This window comes from Motacilla alba, chromosome 2 (genome assembly GCF_015832195.1).
Source record: "Motacilla alba alba isolate MOTALB_02 chromosome 2, Motacilla_alba_V1.0_pri, whole genome shotgun sequence".
NCBI lineage: Eukaryota > Metazoa > Chordata > Aves > Passeriformes > Motacillidae > Motacilla > Motacilla alba.
The window spans coordinates 40,721,441-40,741,724 of record NC_052017.1 but is presented as its reverse complement, the minus strand read 5'-3'; the positions used below and the strand labels follow the sequence as shown (position 1 = coordinate 40,741,724).

Here is a 20,284-nt window from a genome sequence, read left to right as displayed (position 1 = left end):
TATGATGTGATCTGTTAATATATGGCATTAATGAGGATGACTTTTTAAGACAAGTTAATAACTTTCATCTCCCTTGTGAGTCTTTGCCATCCTGTCTCCCAGAGATAGCTGATCTTGTTCCTAATGTACGGCCTGTGAAGCAAATACCCATGATAAATTCATTATCACCTATCACATATTTTTATCTCAAGGAAAGAAAAAATCCCAAAACCAAACAAGCATATGTTTTCTATGCTTTGGTCAGGAATTTTTACATCAGCGATTTTCTTTTTCTTTACAATTTTTTTAAAAATAAACTGAGTCCAAATGTTTTGTGGACTGATGACTTTTGTGTGTCTCTGAAGAGCTTTTCTTGCTTCACAGGTAGTTTGCTAAAGTTCATTCTGCCTTCATGAATATTGAAAATCATTTTATATATTTATTTATCTAGCAGTAACTTCTCAAATGCAGTGTGTGACATGTTTAGTGTTTGCATGATCTCCTCACCTTTCCATTGTGGAGAAATGTTATTGTTTGGGAGCTGAAGGTTCGCAGTACCTGATGATCCTTGCAGAATTCATGAAAAACTATCACATTCCCTAATTCAAATTGTCCAGAAATTAAACATATGTAATAAAAAACTTGTTGTCTGGGTTCCTTCTATAGTCCCTGGAGAGACACATCTGCCAAAGGTATCACCCAAAGATGGGTGTCTAGATTGGATGGAAGTAAAAAAGGAGCTTCAGTGGAGAGCTCCTCACTACAGAGAAGGTCTAAGTGACTCTTAGAGCACACACTTAGTTCTTAGATGAGCTGAGGGAGTCTTAAGTAATTTTAAGCTCATTTGGGTTGCTGGTGACAGAAATGCTGCTGTTGCCCACTGACAGACTTGCTTTCCATATCTCTCCAAAATCTGAGCTTGGCCTTTGCAATTGCCAGAGATTATCCCTGGCCACTGTTTCCCCTGTGAAATTCTCAGAAAGGAATTGTCTAGCAGGAGGAAGATGTGCCAAGAGGGACTTGCTGGTGTCACTGATAGTTCCACTTTTTGGTATCAGGAGTGAGTCTGGCTATGCAAGGACATTTCAGTTCATTGCCTTTGCTCACACAGAAGGGCCACTCTGGTTTGTGGCTCATGTTCTGGCACAGACCACAACCTCCTTTATTCCAGGAGATGTAACTAAACGGAAAGGTTATCCCACTAACCGTGCAGTAAACAAAGTTTTAAATGAGATAAGATACCTTTGGAAATCATTAGTTGAAGTATTATCAAAACAACTTTATACAAATAGTATTTTCTTGTCTCTATAAATGTTCCAACAGGCTTCTTGGGGTGGCTCAGCTTTGATATCAAGGAAGCATTGCAGACTTCTTCATGGTATCCACAGGTAAGTCAGTAGAATCCATTTCCTAAGGATTGAGGTGGAAGTTGCGTGGCCTGCTGACTTCCATAAGTGCTGCATTTTTAAAAACAGTGGGGGAGATTTCTGAACCTGTGGTGGGTGTTGGTGTATGGGAAATCTGATTTGTCTGCTTGGATTGTGTTTGGTCTTTTTTGATTCTTAAGTATCCATGATTATAGATGCAATTTTCACCTCCCTTTCTCCATTTATGATTTTTGCAGGGCTGATTCTGTTGCCTGGAATCCCCATAAAATGCTGTTGGCAGGAATCCAGTGCTGTGCTCTTCTGGTGAAAGACAATTCTGTAAGCCCTCCTGACCTTTTTTATTTTCTTCTTCGTTTTTCCTTTTTTATTTTTTTTTGTATTCTAATAAACTGTCATTGCTGTAATATGAAAGGGGAAATAATTAGGAAACAGCTGAAAGTCAGTTTTACTATACTGCAGTACAAAGGCTGAATTGTATTATTTTGAATTTCACCAATTAGTTAATAAAGGGTGAATAAAAGAGAAGGGTGAAAATGATCCAAGTCACTGTACTCACAAGTGGTCAAATTTTGCAGCTGGTGCCCTTGCTAGTTAACTTCTGCACATGATTTGCATTCAGAATGGAGTATTTTGTCACCTGGGCCTGGCACACTTAGACACTGAGCTCATCAAAGCCCTCAGAATAGCTGCCATCCATCGGGACTGCAGCAGTGCTGCGTCTGTTTAAGGCAGGCAGAGCTCATCTGCACGTCCCCTTGTACGGGAGGGAGCACCAGAGTGCGAGAGGGGTGGGAGTCAGAGCACAGGCAGGTAAAGGTGCTGAGCCTTCTGTCCACACTCTACCAGTTCTTCCTCATCAGCAGGATGATTTAGACTTCCCAAAAGCCATGACTAGTTTAAAGGTCTAGCAAGAAAACAACAGAGCTCTGATCTCAAGACGACTCTGCAACATAGCAAAAGTACCTTCTTGCGTCTTTGTGGCATTCTTTTATCTCAAAAAAAAGCCCAAACAAACAGTAAGAGGTTCATTATTTCAACCTTAATTTAAAAATCAGACCTGCTAAAATTTATGCCAACTGGCCACCATTATGAGTTTTACCTTATACTCCATAGGTTATAACAGACTGGACCTCACAATGATATTGAGCCCCTAAGGTTTGCATCACTATTTTGTGGCCTTGGTTTGTAAATTGCTTTCATAAATCTCTGTCAAAACAACTGATATTTTCTATTCAGCTGCCGGGGTTTCCTATCCATGCAATTTGTTACGAACTTCTGTTGGTAAGAGCTGATGAAGACCAAAGTGCATAGTTGCTAATCAGCACTCTCTTGGAGCTGATTGCTCTAGGTCAGGGGTGAGACCTGGCAGGACAGCAAGGAGAAGTGTGCCACCTCATTTCCTTGGATTAGAGCCTGTGGGACTGAGGAGGATTAGATTTCAGGGTTACCATGCATCACTTTATCCTCAGCTGAAAAACAAACAGAATAAAGTTATTGACTAAGATTAATGCAGTGTCTTAATTGCAGGCTTGGGAAGATTTCAATGCTGTATTTTTAACTAATTAGGCCCAGTACATAGATATTGCCCCAGGTAATGATTAGGCTACTTGGACTGAATAGTGGAAATTTCTCAGGAAGAAAAAGGAAAGAAATGTAGCTCTAGCATTTCGAGTCACTTTATGAACATTGTTCCAACTTCAGGGCTCTGGCAGCCTTTTTGTGGCTCCCTTCTGTGCAGTGTAAGGTCTGGTAGAGTGATCCCATTCTCCCTTTAAACCACAGCTAGGCAATGTTGTGTTAGAAATACTTGTAAAGTTGAACCTTAGGTCTTTGAGGAGTGAAAACATAAGTATTATGGATTCTAGCATCAGATCCTGTTGTACAGTGAGACATGTTCTGGAATGCAGAAGATTTGTCTGCATTGGGAAGAAAGGTTGTTTTACTCTGCGTCTAATTCCTGGAAAATTGGCTCTTACTCATTCTGTGTATGTGCCAGTGAAGTCTTTATATGCAAACAGACACACATATAGATTTGAGTACTTTCTTATTAACTAGCTGGAATATAAATCCTTAAGAAAAAAAAAGATCAAATGCATATTTGAGACACTTTGACAGAGAAGTGTTGCTTCACTTTGATCCTCTCCATACCAGAAGAGGCAGCTGAATCCAGTTTCCCATTAAAAATGCTATTTTTGCACCAGTAAGAGAAGGGAAAAGTACATGTATCAGTTTCTCACTTGGGAGCTTGTTCCACTTCTTCTAAAGTGTATAAATACCTATGGCTTAAGTGAAGCACGCGTTTATATGTGAACATAATTCCTTCGTACTGTGGTTAGGATGCATCAGTGGGGAATGGATGCTGAGATGTGAGCTGGAAGAGTCTGGCGCACACTGCTCTGTGAGTGAATGTTCAAGGAACCAGGTAGATTCTGAAGTTCTGAATTCTCCAAGAAATCAAAGCAGAAAAATGTTAATTATGAATGTTAAGTCCATTTTTGGATTACCCTATCTCCCTTTGAAAGACTGATTAAGGAAATTTTGTTAGCCCATTGTCCCATTTGCTTTGAGGTCCATTTGGAAATTTTGAGTACTTCAGAATTAGGCTTAGTTGATTGTAAGTGAGCAAATTAATCCCCTTTAGTTTTTCTTGTTCTCTTTCATACTTTCTGTATGAAAGATAATCTTTAGAAGATGTCATCACATTTCAGTTGTTCTGGTAACACTGTAATTTCCCATTAACATAGGTAATAGTGGCTGTCTTTTTGGTTTGGGTTTTTCTTTTGCCATATTTCTTCAATGGGGGTTTAGCAGCCTTAGTATATTCAAGATGCTGAAACTGGCTTGTTAGAATGAAACATCATAATTAAATATTTTCCTGTGCAGATTAAAAAAAAAAAAACTGAAAAGAAAAAGATTGACTGCATTGAAATGCTGATAAAAGAGAATTTTCCAGCCTCAGTGAAACAAAATTGGAATATTTCCAAGGAAGGTAGACATAGAAAAGAGATATAAGTGTTTGACTTGATTAGAAGAGAGAAGCAATTTCACCAAAAGGAAAGAAAAGTTGGGTAATCCTTTGTAAAAGCTCAGATCAATGACTGTAGTTCTTCAGTGCTTTAAGTACTCAAGAAGTGCTCAGCAATTCCTTTTTCACTGCCATGCCCTGAGTAACTTTCATCACTTCTCCAAGATAGTCTTAGTCAGAAAACACTGGTATTGCTGAATCATGAATTGCAGCGACTGTCTAAACGCAAAGGTAGATGGACCAATAATCTCAAAACATTGGTGAAGTCAGTTTTGGTGTTATACGTTCTCAAAATACTAGGAATCGGTGTTGGGTTGTACATATTCCCTTAAAAACCACAGAGCTACTCCAACTTGTCCTTGCTGTCATCCATATCTTTGTGAATATTATCTACATATTGACAGAGAACTACTGTTCATCACCAGTGCCAAAGTTCTCATGAGATTGAAGTGACTCATGAGATTGAAGCACTAGTTCTAGGTAATAAGCAGAATTTTTACTTATTAGTCAAGAATGAAGTCTTAATGTAGCTAATGAAATCTCATTTTAGTGCAGAATATAATTGATTAAGGTGATGATGGCAGCCATCCACATGTAATCTCTTCCTCATCATTAGCAATATCATAGAGATATCTACCTCCCTGATTCCCCTCCAGAGCAGCTGCAGGAAGTGCTCTGTTCTCATTGTTATTGCTTGGGTTTAATACACCTGAGAGCTCCTTCTCACCTCTCAAAGCACATTGCTATAGTGTCCTTTAACACTACACTGCTTTTGACAATTTTCAAGTATGCTATTCAAGAGATTGTCCTTATCGCCTCAGAAAAGGCAAATCAGGGAGAGGCTTGTCTCGGGGAAAAAGATATTTTATTAATGAAATTGAAATTCACTTTTAACTAGCAATGGAAATGGAAAGAGATCAGAAGACTTGCTGTAGGTAAGTCTCTTCAATAAGAAAAATCTATTGAATTATGAAACTGGAGCTCGTGCTTTCAGTATCAATATTTTTTCATCAATTTTCTATTAATTAGAACACACAAAAACTCTTTATAGACTTCATCAAAATCAAAATCTCTTTGAAACTTCGTAGTGGACTGGGGCCTCTATGAAAATAGTATTTCCATTTCCTAAACTTTAACAGACTGATGATAAGGGTAGAACTTGCATTAAAAAGGGTAGAAAGATAGAAGATGCTGAAGGAAGAAACTCAAAGTTGTCCAATGGGGCCATTCTAATGAAACTTTTGCAATTCTTCTGAGCAGATGTAGCTGCTCAGTTATTGTGTGGAAAACTGTTGAGATCTTGTTGGGACTGAGAACCCTGAGGTAGAAAGGACAGAAATATGCTTTAAATATGCTTTCTTTTTCCTTCTACTTTTCCATCGTTTGACCAGGAAAATTGAGATGAATTTTTAATCTTTTATTCCCTTTCTTTTCCCTTCTCTTTCTCCTCCACCTTTCATCTTGAGTATTTCTCTCTTCCTCACAAAGGATGTTTTGTTTCTTTTCCTCTCTGCTCTAGTGACATGGAGGAGGATGTCACTGTACCTGCCTCTGGAGACTGGTAGTATCAGTATCTTCAGCAGGATTTCTTGAGCATGTTGCATTCTTAGTAAGATAAGCAGGAGGAGAAGGATCATAAAGCCACATGTATTGTCAGCTTCAGATGCACCTGGAGATTAAGACAGTACCTGCCTTTTTTTTTTAATAATGAACTATATTTCCAACAATACAAGCTGACTCAGGGCCAGAGTCAGCTTGTATTGTTGGAAATATAGTTCATTATAGTTCATTTTTCTTCTAGAGCCTTTTAAAAAAACTATGTAACTCTGCAAATGTCCTGTGATCTTAAGTGAACTTCTCAGTCTTTTGTAATAGTACCAACTGTGTTTAGGTTTCTTGTGATAAACAATGGTTACTATTTATCAGATGACAGGCACACTACTATTCTGTGGCATCCTCTATTGTGTGGCTGCATTGCATTCTGATAAGGCAGAAGATAGTGCCACATTGATCAACCCTGCTGTACACACACTGCAGATACATCATTCAACATTTTAAGTCAGTAAGAGACAAAGCAATGAGCTTAAATTTGTGGATGTTGCTGCCTTTTTGCTTGTTTTTTGGTTTTGTTTTTTTTTTTTAAACACCATGTCTAGTAAACTTGTTATTCTCCTGGAAGTAAAGGTATGAAGGTCTAAATGAATGGAGTACGGTGTCTTGACGGAATGACTCCAGTTTCTCGTTGTGCAGCTGCTAGCCAGAGAAAAAAAAAAGCTGTAAAAAGCCCGCAAAAGTATGGATGCTTCAGTGCTTGACTATTCTGTCATTTCTAATGTAATCTTCTTGCCTTTCTTTATTTGAGAAAATTGGAAAGTGGGTGTTAGAATCTTACGTGCTGCAGAGCACTGCAACCATCATTGACTTTCCAGCTGTGGCTACCCTGTGCTGCAGCTGCACGTTATCACTCTGCAAAGGGAGAGCAGACACCCGACTCTTTTTTCCCTCAAGCTGTCATGAAAACTGTCTTTTCACCAGGCTGAACGTGCTGCTCCTGTGACTAAAGAGTTCAGACCAAATTTGCTGTACTTTTATCAATTATGACAATGGGATTGTCAAACCCTTACAGAAGTTGTGGACAACACTTGGTGGTGTTCTCCTTTAGTGCTCTATTAATAGGTGTGTAGGTGGAGTTTTTTATTGGATTTGCTTTTTTGGAGGGAATTGAAAGGTCTAGGAGAGAGGCGGAGTTATTCTATGTGTGCCAGTTCATTAATACTTTTTTTTGTCTTGACCTTTTTACTCCATTTTATTTCCAGTCCCAAAGTCATAAGTAGGATACTGGAATGTAGAACAAGAATTGTACCTCAGTTGTGGGAATAGGACACTTTGATTAAGAGTGATATCAGACACTGCCATTTAAAAATCAGAATTGCAGCAGATGCAGAGAAAAGGGCAAATTGAGAAATGCTTTTTGTTGTTTGCTCAAACTGAAGAGTGAGATTGAGTTGGAAAATGAGTTGTGCTCTTCTTAGCACTGACAGATCCACGTTTTCTGTCTCCTGGGCCCCTCACAGGGCCACCCTCATCTCTGTTCTGTAACCTGCTTTCTGCCAGCCCTTCTCTCTACTTCATAGTTTTACAGAGTATATTTTGGTATTTCATTCTTCAACCAACAGCCAGTCCTATGCCTCTTCTCTTCCTCTGCACCTTTAAATCTGTAACAGCCTTTGTGCTTTCTGTTTCCCAGCCTTGTTCTCTGCTGGAACCTGCCACATCACTCATTAATCTTTGTCTGTTCTGTGCTGCTCATCTCTGCCCAGTTTGTTCCTCAGAAGCTGTAGGCTGGAGATTGCTGAATAAAAATAATTTTATTTAGAAATAATGATTAGCATATATGAAAGTATATTTTCTTAGATTTATTTTCAAATGTTACATTTGTCTGAAATTTGAAAGAGAGAAAAAAAATTGAGTTGTACTAATCTCCTTGTGTTTTTTCTGCTCAAACAGCCAGTCTATGCTAAATCCACAGTGACTATTTGGCAGTAAGGGCTAAACATTTATTTCTTTGGGCTACAATTTTCCCTACCTGCAGCTAACAAAAGAAGGAACAGATTGAGCCATTTGTGGACATGTAGGAATTTCCATTTGGGAACATGAAGGAGGTTCCTCAGGGGTTGTTCTTCATCATGGTGCTTATAATGCCAAGACTGTGGGTACAGTCCCTGTATGAGCCATTCACTTGGGTTGGACTCAGTGGTCCTTGTGGGTCCCTTCCAACTTAAAATACTCTGTGATTCTGCGATCGAAAGACTGGAGCAGGTGTCTCCTTCCTCTCTCTCACATCCATATGTGTTTTAGGGCAACTGTTTCTGTGGTACCTACTCCCATGATTTCTTGAGATCTGAGTCAAAATTCCTCTTCAGCCTGCCACTCTTCCATGACATTATGAAGAAAATAATCATAAATAAATGTTGGTTGTCAGTGTGAATTTACTGACATTAGGCTCATCCAGTGTTCTTAAACCACACCATAAGCTTTGGATGTTATCCTGCATGTCCAGATCTGTTTGATAAGCATTTGATACAGACAAAAAAAGAAAGGCTTTGGCTTATGAGGAGGTTTGAAAATGCTCATCACCAACCGAAGTCTCTATGGTGTTTCCTCACAGGGCCTCCTGAAAAAGTGCTACTCTGCTGAGGCTGCCTACCTGTTCCAGCAGGACAAGTTCTACGATGTCAGCTACGACACTGGTGACAAGTCCATTCAGTGCAGCAGGCGTCCGGATGCATTCAAATTCTGGCTGATGTGGAAAGCATTGGGAACTACGGGCCTTGAGGAGAGAGTGAACAGGGCACTGGCTTTGGCAAGGTACCCCCTCACAGTTTTAAGTTTGTCTAGTCTGTTTGATTGGCTGAACTGTTGGCACTGCTGGTACTCCGTATCCTGGAACAGACACCATTATTACATGTTGCCTCTATCCTTTTTTTGTGTATAATAAGTGGAACTAATAACAATAATAATTAGTGTTATTACATTTTCTACAATATTTAGTAGTGGTTATTGCTTCTAGCAATAACCATAAGCGTTGGCAAACATGGAAGTCAAAATTAGGCTATCAGTCTGTATTGTAGAACATTTATGTTACCTGAACTACACACATAGGACAAAGTTACCAAAACACTTTCTTTCAACACTTTTTTTTAACTGTGTGTTCTGGTGTTGGTGTAGAAGAAGTTCTATGTGCCAGCATCCAAGCTGTGTCTGGCAAGAACCAAAGTTTCCTGCTGATGTCATTCCTTGTGAAAGTGGAAATGCAAAAAACTGATAATGGAAAACTACTATGAGGACACTGTGTTAATATTAGGATATATATAAGCAATGTATGTATGAGGATGTATGCAAGCAATATTGTTCTGACATACTGAGTGGTTTTTCTCAAGTTTGCTGAAGTTCTTAATGCTTTACAGTGTGTTCTGTTAGGGACTGAAACAGCTTTTTCTTGAGATCTTCCCCACACCTGTCCTCTTCAATTTCATTAAGTTTTTGGTCTTGCAGAACTGAGTTTCACAAGTGAATTCAGCAAAATTCTTGGTAGAAGGTGTTTATAAAGAGATGGTGATGTCTTCTTTTCTGGGAAGAGACTCCCATTCACAGGTGGTTTTCTCTTCTCTTAGAAGAAATAATTTTGAAATAAGATAGCAGCCCATTAAAAAAAAGTTCACTTTAAGTAAAATGTTTGTTCAGAATTTATACAAGACAAAGGACAATGAAAACTAAACCAAGCTAGCTACACACTGCTTTAAGTCAAATAATTGATATTGACATTTTACTTTTTTGTATGAAATAACAAGTAGAAAAGTATTGAATGTTTACTTCAATCAAAATTCAATGAATAGTCTGACTCTAATGAAGTTACTTAAAGAGAAAATAAAAATATAAAAATGCCCCTGACCTAAACCCAGAGTGGGTTTGAAAGGAATAAAAAGAAAGAACCCAAACCAGTGGAACCAAAAAAAGTTGTGGCTTTTTCTCTGTTTTGTTTCTTTAAAGCCACTCAGTTTTTTGGCTGTTTATGTCTTTTTTAATATGTTCTGGTTAAATTGCACCTTGTTTTTGTTGTGAAGCATTGTACTGTTCTTTGTCTGTTCAGAGTAAGTAATTCTTTCCACTATCAGTAGGAGAATTCAGCCTTATCAAGGTCACTGGCCAAGGTCATTTGACTGACTGTGTAGTGATTAATGACCTTTCTGGGATCGATATTTCTGTTCAGCATTAGGATTCAGATGGTAACACTTCTAAGGAGTGACTGACTTGTCTCTTCTGGTTTTTGGTTTGTTTTTCCATTAAGAAGAAATTTAATTTATAGACATTATCTGAATGAAATTAAATATATTCTTCACAGGGGTGGCATTGCCATCTTGAGTTTGCGTGGACATGGTCACTGTACCAGGTTTACCAACTACTCAGCCATGCAGCTGTGGAGCCTTTCTCCTCATTTGTTACATTAGATGTTACTTCAATTGCAAGGGTAGTGTTCCTGAACAAAGACCTGGATTATTTCTGGAATTTGTCCACTGACTATAGAATTTAAGGGCAAGATTGCTTTTTTTTTTTTTTTTTTTTTGCTTGTAGCCAAGCAGAGCTGCAAAGTGCAGAGGTTTTAGGGTAATTGCAGGCATGTATTTCTGATGCAGCAAACTTTGCGTATTGGCTATTCCAGTAGTATCTTGTTTTTCTGGAGATGAATCATGCTTTCAGGGTATTAAATATCCCGGGAACATTGTGATGCTGTCTATTTGGAAAGGCTTGCTTTTTAAATTTGTAGAGTAGAGTAGAGCATCCCGCTGATTGCTTCAGATTTTTTTTTGGTGTATTTTCTTCCCCCCAATTATCTTTGATGTAGGGATGTTGCTTCATAAAGTACACTAAAAAGAAAAGAGACCTAAACTGCTTTTACAATACAGCTCTAGTTACTACATAAGCATCTCGGCATTTTATGCTTCATCTTCTTTGGATTTTTTCTGCCCGTTTCCTCTTCTGACACCCACTGTTAGCAGACATATGTCTACTTCCATGGCAGATCTCCACCTCTCATTTTCTGCAAGGCTTAATCACAGCAAACAACATTTCTCTGTGTACTTTGGTCTTCACTAAGACTCAAGCCCCTCTGACATGCTACAATTGTGACATGATAATAAAACTTCACTGTCAACTGTGGAGAGATGCACAAAGTAAATTGCTCCTCTGCCATCAAATGATCCTGGCAAGATAAATCATGGGCAATGGATTTTCTAACAGCTGCCTTCTTAGGTTATTGGCAGTGTAGTTAAGAACATGATTAACAGTGTTGTGAACCTGGCTGACACCAGGTAGCCTATGTCAGATTTTATACCTAGGTGATATAAAATAAAGGCACTTGAGGTAAGAGGGAAAGATATTAAGCATTGCAAAATTAGTCTAACAATCAAGACCTTAAAAAAAAAAAAAAGAAAAAGGAAAGCGATTATGCATAGGTTTCGCTTCCATAATTTATTAGAAGAAAAAAATTAATTGAAGGCCACTGTGATATGAATAGCCTGCTGATGTTGCTGAATATTGGTTTTATGGCACAGACAAGCATCTTGTAATAAACAGGACAGAAGCAGCAAGCTTGTTTGACATAAGATAATTACCTTGCAGATAATCATGTCTCTCAACCTAAGCATCAGTGTGGGCATTAACAGCCAGATACCAAACAAGGGCACACGGGAGGATCTGAACGGTGATGGCAGAAACGACCAGAACCGTGACTCGTTCCAGGGAGAGGAAACCCCTCCCCAGTGCACAGCACAACTCCTGAGCTGTGTGCCGTGGGCACTGGCCCTCCACAGCAGCAGTGCCTGTGCTGGGATGTGTGCTGGGAGGCAATGAGTCACAGGCACAGCACTTGGTAATGATAAACAACGTGACAACTCCCCAGGCGCTGTTTGGAAAAATGTGTGCCATCTAGGGTATTGCTTATTGCTTGCCCAGCCAGCCTGTTTCTGCAGCGTGCCTGCTGAGGAGAAGGCAGTGCAGAGACAACTGTGTTGGGGGTGTCCTGCTGGGAGCAAGTTTCAGGCTGTGGGTAGGACCGAGGGAGGTTATTCTCACAATATTTCTCACCAAAAAGAATTACTAGTGTGATGACGAGTAATGCAGCTTCAGGCAGGAAAATGCCAAATAGTGAATGCAAGAGAAGAGCAGATTTGTGCACAATCAGTAGTTTAACTGTGTCAGGTTTATTAATGTTTGCAATATTTTCATGTAGATGACTAAAATTTTGATGGAATGGAAAAGCAGTGTGAATTTGCAGTGAATTTGTTGAAATTTTTCTTTGTGAGGCTTTGAGGGTGGGAAAAGAAGAGGGAATTCCCATCTGCATCCTCTTTGCTTCAGAATTCCTGTGTGATACATGCCATGGCAAAGTTATGGTCATGTCTTTAAAAATTTCTGTAAATTGGAGCTGTTTGTATCAAAAATTTTGATACAAATCCACCTCTCCATTGAAGGCTTCTGTGTTTTTCACATGTGGCAGGTGAGAAAGAAAAGAAATTCCCATTTTAATACTCTTAGCATAGGAGGTCCAGGGACTGTTGTACATAAGCAGTGGTCCACTGAATGGAAAGTTGCACTCTTGTACCATGTGGAATGTGGGCAGTACTGGGAAAATTGCTGAGCTTGAAGTATGTTCAGATTTTTAAATTCTGGGCTAAGCTAAGAGATCCTGGTGACAGTAGAATGCAAGAGGTGTCAGAGTGCCCATGGAATAACATGGCAGCCCAGCACTGGCACCTGAGAACAAGGGATGGAGGTATTAATTTGCAGTGAGAAAGTTCACAACCTGATGCAAATAGGATCAATTTGTGCCATGTGGCTCTGCTGAAAATCTGTGCCTGAGGACAGAATTTGGCTTCTCCTTAGTGCTCCTTGGCTGGCTGTAGACTTCTTTTGTTTCCAGGAACTGATAGCTATTGCATTTTCACAGCAGGTAGAAATGAGGTTTAATGCTGTTGTTTTCTAAGTGTGGAAGAAAAAAAAAAACAACCCAAAAAAGGAATACGTGTTTAAAACCCTGGTTTTTTTTGCTGCTGTCTGTGTGTATTGTTCTATGCTCTAAATCCCTAATTTTTTAATTACAGATATCTAGTGGAAGAAATTAAAAAAAGAGAAGGATTCCAGCTTCTTTTAGAGGTAAGTGAAATGAGAACTGAACTGTTGTTATTGTTAGGAAGTCTCAATTGTTTGATTTTGTTCTTTTTAGTCAATTACCAACTTGTATTTAAAGTATCTAATCTAGTAAGTTTATGTATTGGAGATCCACAGATTTGATTGAACACACATAACATTTGCTGTGTTCCCTACCATCATTCTACCTAATTTCTTAACTTCTGGTTCTGTATTGCCTCAGGGAGTGTAGATGGAGCACTTTCTGTGAGAGGGAAGAGGCTGGCTGTAAAAAAAAGCAATACTTGCCAGACTTACAAATAAGATTGTGTGCTGGATGGAAAAATAGTTTGATCCTAAAAATGGACTTTCATTGTTAAAGTCCATATTTTTTTCCCTAGTTCTACTTCAACTCCAATCTTCCTAAAAGCTACCCAAAAGTTGTGTGTTTCACTTGTTTTACTAAACCTGTCAGCTTATTTCCTATTTGGAGAGCTTGCTTGGGGGAGGGTGGGTGTAGTGAATAGAGCTTGAGTGCTGCTTTTCCACCTGTCCTCAGCTCTTTGGTTAATGAGGCTGAATTTGGAGGAGTTTGTGAAGAGCTATCCTTTTTATAAAAACCTTTTGCTTTGTTGGAAGTGTGCTTGTATGGAAGACAGGCAGCTGTGTGGGGTCAGGAGGAAGAGAGTACATGGAGAAGAATGGGAAATGGAGTAAGTGCTACCATGAGCATTCCAGGTTAGGCTAGACAAAATACAAAATATAAAAAATACTTTATACTACTCATACAATATAAACTTTTCTCTTTAACTTTGAAAACTGCTGATCAGTTGAAGAATTTGAGGCCAGCAGCGCAGGATGGGGTCAGTAAAGTGGCAAATCTGTTAAAAGGTGTCCATTTCTTGTTATAGTAGACCTTAGCAGAGAGCCCTGCTCTACTGTAGATGTGAAAACTCATGGTAAGAGCAGAGGCTACTGTGTAGTTCCTACAGGAATGGGATACCTGGATTTAAAGTGGGTTTGAAAGGAGTGTTGTAGTATGGACTATGAGAAAGAAGTAGAGCTTCTTGAGTCCTGTGAGTTTTTCTATACTTTGAAAAAGGGTTAAAAAAGAGAAGTTGAAAGGGTTAAGAAAGTTTTCAGGGGTGCTGGGGGATAAGCAATGAGAATTCAAAGAAAAGATGCTATGAGACAGCAAGGCCCAGCTGTGCAAGGCCTCTCTGAAGGGAAGATGGGCTTCAGAAAAGAATCTTAGGAAAATGATCCTCTGATACATGCAGTGAGGAAAAACCTGTAATGAGGATTGCTCTATGACCTGGAAATGCCACTTGTGCTTGAGTCATCTTGAACTCTTCTGTGGTAAAATTGTTTACCTGCTTGAGTAAGACCTGTGACAAGATACCCAGAAACAGAGTGTGAAGCATGGCTGGGGTAGTTTTCTAGGATAAGTGGTGCTTTCAGAGGGTAATGATGTATTTGATGTGTGAAAGGAAACTGAGATAATCAAGGAGGCAATATAGGCAATGACAATATGGTAATGTATACCATCTGTCTGCTCCTGCCATCTGATTTTAAATAGTTTTGCAACAAACCCCATAACACTGAGCTAGTCCTTGTTCTTGTGGGGAAGGCACTGCCTTTTCAGAGTTTGTGTTTACATGTATACTACAAAGCAAGCTCTTTGGGGGAAGAAATGGGACTTTAGGAACTGATGTTTATTCCATTCAGCAGCAGCGCATGGGAGGTTTGCAGCTCCCTTCCTGCTGACAATGATATTCTTCTTGATGATTTCACTGTCTTTAATGCATTCTTTGAATGAAGCAGAAAATGATATGAGCAGCTCTCAGTGGCCTTTCGTGGAAGAACATCTCAGCTGGTGGGATCTCCTTGTTCAGGAGACTGCCTGGGATTATAATAGCAGCCACATCCACAGTGGGGCAAAGAGATGGTGTGGCTCAGCTACCAAGCTCCCTTTTAACAGTGTTTTTGTCTTTCCACTGGTACTGATAAGGATGGCATGTGGGAGAGAAGTGGGGTGTGTGAGTTCACAATCCAAATTATTAGAATCCATGTTATAATCTAGTTGCCATCTGAATGCTTTGCTGCAAATAGTGGAGGTTGAGATTGACTCAGTGATTTATGGGTAGTGTGGGATGGCATAACAAAGTGTATCTATTCCTCTTATTATTGTTCTCTATACAGGTAAACAAACAAAAAAAAAGTTCCAAATTAGCAGGAAATGTGTAGACATTGGACTGGCCTGCTGGGAACATTTTCTCAATCATATATGATACAGAAACCTCATAAGCACAAAATGTCTTCTTTTATAATGCATGGTGAACAGCCACTTTTGCAGGGAGCCTTGCAGCTAACTCTGCTGAGTTTAAAGGCAAAATTTCCCTGGAGAGAAGCAGACATGTGAAGTCTCAGTCTTTGCTCAAAAGACCTGCTTAGATATTACACAGGATACTTTCAGGATGTGGTGCACACCCTGCAAGGGGTCTTGAGATTCTTATAAAATGTGGAAATTGAGAAATTCAGCATTAACTCCAGCACTGTATAGTGTGCTCTATGATACGAGAGGAGATTGGCATTGTTCAGTAGAAAAATGATGAGGTGTGAAAGTGTTAAATGGTCACAAAATTGAGGTTTTGTGTTTTGTATAAAAGGCATAATTGGAAATTTCCATTTAAAAACCCCAAAACACTAAAAAGAAAATATATTCTTTAAAGTTGCTTCAAATATGAATTCTGTAATTTACCTTCTGTGCCTCTCTTACGCTTTTTCTAGCCAAAGTTTTTTACTGAGTAAAACAGAGTTAAAGATGGATATAGGAAGAAGAAATTAAAAAGGAGCCCCTGGCAGCAGCAGGAGGAATGGATGATATGAAAAATTATTTCTAGTTTCAAAAAAAGGGAAACAAAAGGTGACTTGGAGAAGGAAGCTTTAAGGAAAAGTGTATAAACTCAAAGGCTTCACCCTCACAAAAAATAAAGCAGAACTCTTTGAAAAGCTGTGATATGTATCCCTATTGCATCTTATAAACAATCACTTGTTCTCTTGTTTAGCCGGAGTATGCAAACGTCTGCTTTTGGTACATTCCACCAAGCTTGAGAAAAATGGAGGATGGACCTGAATTTTGGCAAAAGCTGCACCAGGTGAGTGTTACGTGTTACCTGAGGCTTACTGATTAATCTGTGTGCCAGATAAGAATGGGACATAGCCCTTGGCTTTGCTCACCATTAGAACCAGTCAGTAGACTGGGGATTTAATCCTTAAATAGATGTTGGTAAGATTTAAGTTTTTTATTAGTTTAGACAAATCTAATTAATTTTTTTCTTACTATAAGAGATGTAAGCATTAACAAGTATTCAGCTTGCCATCCAAGCTGTTAGCAGCTGGCAGAACTGAGAAGAGGAACAGTGTTGTCACATCTCTTGTCTAGACAGATTATTCATTACCTGTTTCATATACTTAGTGCTGTCCTTGGAACTTGGCTTGCATTATCTGTGATAATCTATGATAATGCAAGTAAGGAAGTGCTTAAGAATATATTTCTGATGTTAAACATAAATGGCAATGGGAATACAATGGGAAAATGCTGTGGGAAAAGCTTCACAAATGAGTATTTGGTAACTCTTTGCCATGCTGATAGAAAATCATGAACATCTTGGAAAAAAAAACAGCAGTAAAATTTTGAATTTACTAGTGGAGAAGCATTAGTTAAGACTTAATTAAGAAACCACTAGACACTGTGGTATTATGTTTTACTGAATAAGTTATTCTGTGAGGAATTGAATTTAATTCATTGTTCGCTCATCTCTGGAAGAGCTGTGGTATTCTGTGTTTGTTTTTTCATAGAATTTGCTACTAGAAGTTTAAACTAGAAGTTAGATATGTATATCATCTGCATACTATGTAAACAGGCATGCATGCTTTATATACATGCCTCCTGTAACATCTGCCATCATTTCAGCAGCTTTCACAGGAATCACTTTCAGTTTTTGCTGGAGTGTCTTTACGAGGGAGATCTTCCTTAACGCCATCTGTATTGTTTTGCAAAGTATAATTTTGTAGTCCATATCCATGCATAACCATAATATGGATGCAAGGGCTTGGCATTTACCATCCTTTCACAAAGTTGTGTTCCTTTTTTTCTTTTGTTTGGGGCTTCCTGTACTCTCCTTAGAGTAGAAACTATATGTGAGATGTATATAACGTGTGTGTGTGTGTGTATGTATGTATGTATACAGAGCCGTATAACAGCTCATCTACTCATGGAGGAGTGAGGATTTGTGAATGAGCAACTGAACTGGATGGCATAGAAGAAAAAATACTGCAAGTGTCACTGTTTGATTTATGTGGCTACAGATGGGACCAAGGAGGGAAAGTATGAAGCACAGCAAATGGCTTTGAGCACGTATACTTGAGTGGCTTATGGAGTGTAACTTACTGGGTCTTTGCTCTGTTACTCTATGGTGCTTCTAGTCAGGGTAGGGAATAGATACCTGCCTTTATTTCATGTACTAATATAGATAGAGTGATTCTGTAAATACAGATTTCCTAGCCAGTGTTTTTGGAAAAGAACTTGGAGGGAAAGAAGCTTGCACGCAATTTCTTCCAAGAACTGGCCACTGCTGCAGATCTCAACCACTCTTTTCATGGGCAAGGTGGCATTTTCTTGATTCTTATATCTCCTCTGATGAAAAGCCAAGAAATCCCAAATTCTAAGACATGAACTATTTCACTCTTCCCCATAAAGGCCTGGGAAAAAAAATTATTGCAAACCAGAAAAAGGCTCCCTAGGAAATGGCACAAATTTCTCTCTTGGAGGAAACAACAAATGATTATTGTTAGTTGTGTTATTTTAGACACTGCTGGGAAGTAGTTTGACACTCCAGAAGTGAGCCTGTTTCACAGTGAAAACATGTTATTTCACCTTCCTGATTCTCTACAGGGATAGGTCTGGGGTTACTCTGCTTTTTGGATGCTGAGGGCCAGTTTGGGGCATAACATGTATCAGTGAGCAGATGAGATGACAGCACTGGGTCAGAAAAAATAACACTGACTTGACTTTTTTAGCTCAGATCAATTTGTTTTAACATTGCTGATGCAACCAGCATGGTCACTATATTACATTAATCAATACAAATATATTGCTGGACAAGAAGGAATCCATCCTGATCAGCAAGGTGTAAATGATAAAAGCATTAAGGCTGGAGGGGATGTTACATGGTGCTGTTGGTTGACAGATGGAGCTGTGACAGTTTCTTGATTGCAAGCAGTTCCTGAATATTCCCATAATATCACTAACATGAGCATTAAAATGCTTTCATTCACAATTTCTCTTTTCACACCACATTTTGACATCACAGTTATTCTATTTATACAGAAATCAATCTTCCTTTTTGTTGACCTGCATAACTGACAATAATTAAGGAAACATATGTCTTAAAAATCCCTAGGGCAAGTAATTGATTTTATTAAACTACTTGTTCAGCAATATTGTTCAGAATAACATGCTGTCTTCTAAAGCTAGTTATATGAGTTTTAGTGCTGGTGAAAGTTGATAAGCAATTTGTTCAGATCTAAAGTCCTCAGCTTTGTGAAGAATTTGCATAGTCCTGTGCAAAACCTTGGAGGTTTTCTGCTGCACTGGCTCTTCTTCAGTTTCCATGGCCCATTTTATATGGAAATGTGTCAGGACTGACTGGATTGTAGTGTGATACCTGATTCTGATGTCAGCCTTCTTGTTGTCCTACATAGAATGTGTCTCTCAGAAGCTTAATTTCTTTTCTTTTCTTTTCTTTTCTTTTCTTTTCTTTTCTTTTCTTTTCTTTTCTTTTCTTTTCTTTTCTTTTCTTTTCTTTTCTTTTCTTTTCTTTTCTTTTCTTTTCTTTTCTTTTCTTTTCTTTTTTTTTTTTTTTTTTTTTTTTTTGTGGGGGGGAAGGCTGTTTGTTTGTTTTAAATTCTGGAGCCTTCAACTTCAGCTGTGAAATTTGAGCTCTTCAGAATCTCCTACATTCAAAACAGAAAGATGATAGAAGCCTGAAGGATTTGGAACAGCCGCTAACTGGGCATTTGATTCATCACCTGAACAATTTAGGGAGTGAGAAAACAACACGATGGTGGGGGAAGTAAAGAACAGCATGAATATGAATGGTACTCTGTTGTGCGTGAAATTGGGAATTCTGTGCACATCCACAGTCTGACACCGCTTTGATCTTTTGGGATTACAGCAGCAGTTGGCTGTGTAGTTTTATAAGCAGTGCAGCAAGGCTTAGGATGCAGTCAGATGGTCCAAGGCAGCCCATGCCCTGAGCACTGAGCAGCGCCCTGCGGCAATGCAGGCGGTATAACCCACAAACGATCCGGTGTAAAGCGTTTTCCAGTGCCATTCTTCACAAGTGACGAGAGATTTCCTCTTGTAGAAACCCTGCAAGCGGGCCCTCCGTGGTAATTGAAGAGTTGCTGGTAGAGCCAACTGGAAGTATCTGTCAGTGGCGTTATTTTGTCACTGCAGACTGGGGGCTGCCGTCTCTGACCTGGAGCTGACATAATTGTCGGGATGAAGGAGCGATGGCTTTGCCAGTGCTGTATGCGCCCCCCAGTGGGAATTTCGCTCCTTTCCTTCGGTGACACACCGTAGGATTTATTTTGTTTACTGCTGAGAATGGTCGGTGTATCACGGGGTCACGGTGAGAAAAGCTGAACTGGAAATTGCAAGGCAGAAATGGGAGTGAGGGAAGAAGTATAAGCACATAAGCAGACATCATTTCAATTTCTATATTTTCTCCATACCTACAAATATCTATGCATATTCTTGTAACAATCTTCTCTTTAGAAAATTCGGCTTTCTCAGCTTATACTGAAATGCATGCAGATGATGTAGAATTAGCTGATTTTTAGTGGTAGCATCTCTGGAAAAACTGGCAGCACAGAGAATGCTAGGGCACAAGGAAGAGGTTGGAGGGTTACATTTGGAACTGTCCTGTTGCTATCCTGCTGCTAACCCAGTCAGCTAGCCACGTCTTACTCATTCTGGAGTAAGTCTGCTGTAGTTTGTAGTTTGTAGTCTGCTGAAACTCAGACTTTGGTCTTGCAGACTAAAAGACAACACAGAAGTAACTATTTTAACAGAGCCCTCCTCCTGCAGGACCCTGGCCTTGCCAAATGATCCTGGAGGATGACTGTAGGTAGAGTACTA

The 20,284-nt window shown here is 39.2% G+C and overlaps 1 protein-coding gene across 5 annotated transcripts in view; it reads left to right on the top strand.

The window, feature by feature from the left end:
• The window catches only part of GADL1 (glutamate decarboxylase like 1), a 175,742-nt gene that overhangs the window by 126,288 nt on the left and 29,170 nt on the right, over positions 1–20,284 (top strand). For all 5 annotated transcript variants that reach the window (XM_038127862.1, XM_038127863.1, XM_038127861.1 and 2 more), the window contains 5 exons: positions 1,303–1,367; positions 1,604–1,685; positions 8,561–8,760; positions 13,053–13,104; positions 16,146–16,235. In XM_038127862.1, the coding sequence (XP_037983790.1) occupies positions 1,303–1,367; positions 1,604–1,685; positions 8,561–8,760; positions 13,053–13,104; positions 16,146–16,235 (489 nt within the window). The remainder of the gene's footprint in view (positions 1–1,302; positions 1,368–1,603; positions 1,686–8,560; positions 8,761–13,052; positions 13,105–16,145; positions 16,236–20,284) is intronic.